Raw genomic sequence first — 3,972 nt, 5'->3', positions numbered from 1 at the left:
TCATTTTGGACGAAACTCAACTCCTTCAACAATGAGTCCAATTTTGTAAAAGTGATTCTTCTCAAACAATCTTGCTTCAATAGGACCGTCAGTGTCTTTCTTGCTATCAAAATATCCCAATTTTACTTCCATACATCCATCTCCTCTCATTTTTGGGATACCCCCACTTTCTTGCAATCTTGGAAGGTGCACAGTGTTGGCCTGATTTTCAGCATCAATTTCACTCTCATAATTAACAAACCTAATATTTGATTTAGCAGATGGAAGGTTATTGCCGCACCCATTTACAAACTTGAACGCCAAATAAGCAGCATATTCTGTCTTTGGTGGCAACATTTTTGTGCCTATTGTTCCACGAATATCCAATTGATTTATAGCAGTAAGATATGCCGTTTCAGAGAATCTGCAAAAGCATTGCAAGAAACATTTGTAAGGAAATTTTTTTAAAAAAAATAATTAAATGATATGTAGGGCTTTAGCTCTTTAGTAGGTGTATCAGATGCGAATTTTTTAAAAAAAATTACAAGATTGAGTCATATATGGTATTATTTAATTAACTTTTTATAGCATTTTTTTATTTTTACCATCAAAACATTGATAGGAGCCTGCGCACCATCTGAGTTTGCGCCATATAAAAACCATTATTGGTAGTTAAGACATTCCTATTTAAGGCATCTCCTTTCAAGGGCATGAACCATCTTTTCTAAACCATAGGTGAACATTTACCATCTTCGTAATGTGCTATACTATACTATGCTAATAGGGGGAAGCTCTTAACTTCAAAGTTGGAGTATTAGCCTTTAGTTTAAAATAAATCATTTAACATTTTTAAAAAAAAAATGTATATACATTAATATATCGGACAAAATTGAGCACATCATTTTCTCTTCAAATTTTTCACATTCAATAAAGTTCTTTTTTATTTTTGGTTTCTCATTGGTGTTCGATATCTGCATTAGAGCCCGACTAATTCAGATTGGAGCCGTGTAGGGCCCTATTGGGGAAGTATTTCCTACCAAGAATTTTTCATACCCAGAGTTCGACCCCAAAACCTCTAGTTTAGAGAGGAGCAACCCCATCCGTTGCCCCACATTTTTTCATGGTGACATTAACTCTTAGTTGTTATATTAATCTAACGTCTGCTATCCCAATACGTTATTTGTGTATATTTTCCAAGTTGAGCCATTATCAGTTATGAATTCATAATAAACAGTTAGTCTCTTCCAAATATGCACATAGAATACATAATGTAATTTTTGATATTTTTGTATCCAGACCAAATTGTCATAATGTCAGATTCAGTGCATATTAACATGAAGGTAATAATTATTTATAATTGTAGGCTACACATATCATATTTCACATTCCAACATTTGTTTGCACTTTATATAAGACAGACATCAAAGTGTTAACGAGAGGGAGAAGTCAGTGTAAAGAGAAGAAGAAGGAAAGCAAACTACTTTGTTGAATAAAACCTCTCAAAGGAAAACGTATTTGCACACGTGTATTATATCACTATGACATTTGTGTATAGTTGGCTTCTAACAAAATAATTACTTATAGAGCTAACAACTACAACTAACTGACTAAGCTAACAGTTACACTAATCAACATAAACACATTCTCAATGTACCCCCTCCTCCCCCCCCCCCCTTCTCTTAAGTGGGATATGAGGCCTTCATAGCCAACTTTGACATGATGCAAGTTTGTTTAACACCAGTAAGAGCTTTGGTGAATAGGTTAGCCAGTTGATCTGTGGTAACAATATAATGAAGGGAAATAAAGCCATCTTGGAGCTTGTCTCGAAAAAAATGACTGTCAACTTATGTATGTTTAGTTCTCTCAAGAAAATATGGATTCCTGCAATGTGTAGCGCAGATTGACTATCACAATGTACTGCAATATATTCAAAATACTTCTTCATATCTCTATCAAGTGTCTATTTTTTCTTTCAACTACTCCATTTTTCTACGAAATATTTGGGCAAGTCAATTGTTGTCCTACCATCTTTTATTAAGGTAGTCATTGAACTCATGTTACATGTATTCTCTCCCATTGTCCATACATGGACATTTGATTACCTTTTCAATATCAGTCTCCACGGTATGTTGGAACTCTTTAAACTTCTCAAATACTTCAGACTTTTTCTTTAAGAAGTAAATTCATGCGTACCTTGAGAAGTCATCAATGAATGATACCATGTATTAGTAACCACAGATAGAAGGTTACATTAATGGTTCAGACACATTTGCATGCACTGCTCCAATGCCTTCTTATTCAGATACTTCGATTCTCTGTAGAAAACTTGTTGGCTTTTTCATATTGACATCTAACACATATAGTGTCTCCTCTATTTTTAAACTAGAAAAACCTTTCAATTTTGACTGTCGCATTATGATTTTTATTTTGTTGTAGCTCAGGTGCATAAGATGTATCAGATAACATATAAGAAGAGCAAATGCATTGCATAAGTATTTATAAGAAGAGCAATAAAGTTGTAGATCAAATTAAGAATATAAAAAGAGATGACATGGAATCGCGGCATCTACCCCATTTCCAAGTTTGTGGGTTATCACTATCTGAAATAACAAGATCTCTTGGTGCTATTATTATACCCTTCTTTCCACTATGCTTATCGAGAAAAAAACTCTGAGAAAGAAAAAATAAAATTTCCGTCTGATTAATTTAAAGCACACCACGTAAGATCAGAGAAAGTGCTTCCAAGTATTTTTTTTATTTCCAAGCATATTTTCATCGTATTTATTTGAATGGTTGCTACACAAATATAGTTTCATAATGGTATACTAGGAAGCACCCAAAGGACACATTGTTCAATTTGAATAACCTAAACTTTGGAGAGCGAAACGGAATAAAAATTGACACTCAATATCCCCCCCCCCCCTCCATCCCCTACCCAACAAAATAAGTACAAAATAAACATCAAGTGCAATAAGTGTGGCAATTACTGTTGGATAGAAAATTATAAGAGATTAGATTTTACATGTTGGTGAATATAAAAAAAATACTAGGTGATCATTTCTTTTCACCTACTTGAGCTATCAGAGTACTTTGGTACGGAAGGAAAAGAGTTCAATTGAATCACCTTGGTCAAAATTAGAGTAACGCAAATAGGGTTAAATGATTCTTTTTAATTATTTATGAACAGTTGAATTCACTTAACATAAGGAAAAAATTTTAGTTTAGTACCAACGAGAGTTCATACATTATTTTTTGTTATGAGTTTAAACCCTAGGATGACACCTTGTATTTTTTTATCACTATACATGAGTTTTTGACTCCGTCACTATCTCGTACATGTGTTGATAAGAGGTAGAAACATATAAAGATATTAATTAAGGATTCATCTTAACCCAACACTTCCATACGGAGCAGGAATTTATGTGTAAAAATTCATGATAAATGCAAAAACTAGTAGATGTGAACCCACAACATTAAAAATAACAAGTTAAAGGTTGAGATCATAAAAAATTTAATCCATAAAGCTTAAATCTTGATATCACCTCTTGTGGGAGCAGGGCCGTCTTAACCCCTAGGCCACTAAAGTCATCACTTGAGATCATTACTTATATATATGTTATTTAAAAAAAATTATATGTACTATGAGTGTTATGATTTCTACTAAGGAAATTGCATATGAGATGAAAATAAACCTGAATTTCGTAAGAAACAATTTGATGAAAATGTGGATAGCGAAATCACAAAGTCCCTTGAAGAACCTTTTAGAATTGGTTGTTTTATATATGTAGAGTAGATCAAACTATTTTTTCACTTCAAAATAGATTTGAACCAATTGAAGCATATGGAAATATTTTTGATTTCTTATTTAGTGGTAAAATATTGAGATCACTTGATGATGAGAATTAAAAAAAAATTGTCTTAACCTTGAACTTTCTTTATCATATAATAGTTATTCTGATATTGATGATTTAGATTTATTTTTTGAATTAAAGT

At 32.5% G+C, this 3,972-nt stretch overlaps 1 protein-coding gene across 1 annotated transcript; it reads right to left on the bottom strand.

Annotated features, from left to right (window-relative positions):
- On the bottom strand, positions 1-2,201 carry LOC125828895 (F-box protein PP2-B13-like). Its single transcript, XM_049508209.1, has 2 exons — positions 2,173-2,201; positions 1-403 (listed from the first exon to the last, which is right to left on the bottom strand). The coding sequence occupies exons 1-2, from the start codon at positions 2,199-2,201 to the stop codon at positions 1-3; spliced, it is 432 nt and encodes a 143-aa protein (XP_049364166.1).
- Positions 2,202-3,972: the final 1,771 nt, after the last annotated feature.

This window comes from Solanum verrucosum, unplaced genomic scaffold (assembly GCF_900185275.1).
Source record: "Solanum verrucosum unplaced genomic scaffold, falcon-dt-bn FXZP01000067.1, whole genome shotgun sequence".
Lineage (NCBI taxonomy): Eukaryota > Viridiplantae > Streptophyta > Magnoliopsida > Solanales > Solanaceae > Solanum > Solanum verrucosum.
Note: the sequence above shows the minus strand (reverse complement) of the source record. Positions and strands in the feature narration are given on the sequence as shown.

Coding starts and splice junctions, on each gene's coding strand:
- LOC125828895 (XM_049508209.1), bottom strand. CDS start 2,201: ATGGTATCATTCATTGATGACTTCTCAAG. Junction 404..2,172: donor TTCATTGATGACTTCTCAAG/GTACGCATGAAT, acceptor ATGCTTTTGCAG/ATTCTCTGAAACGGCATATC.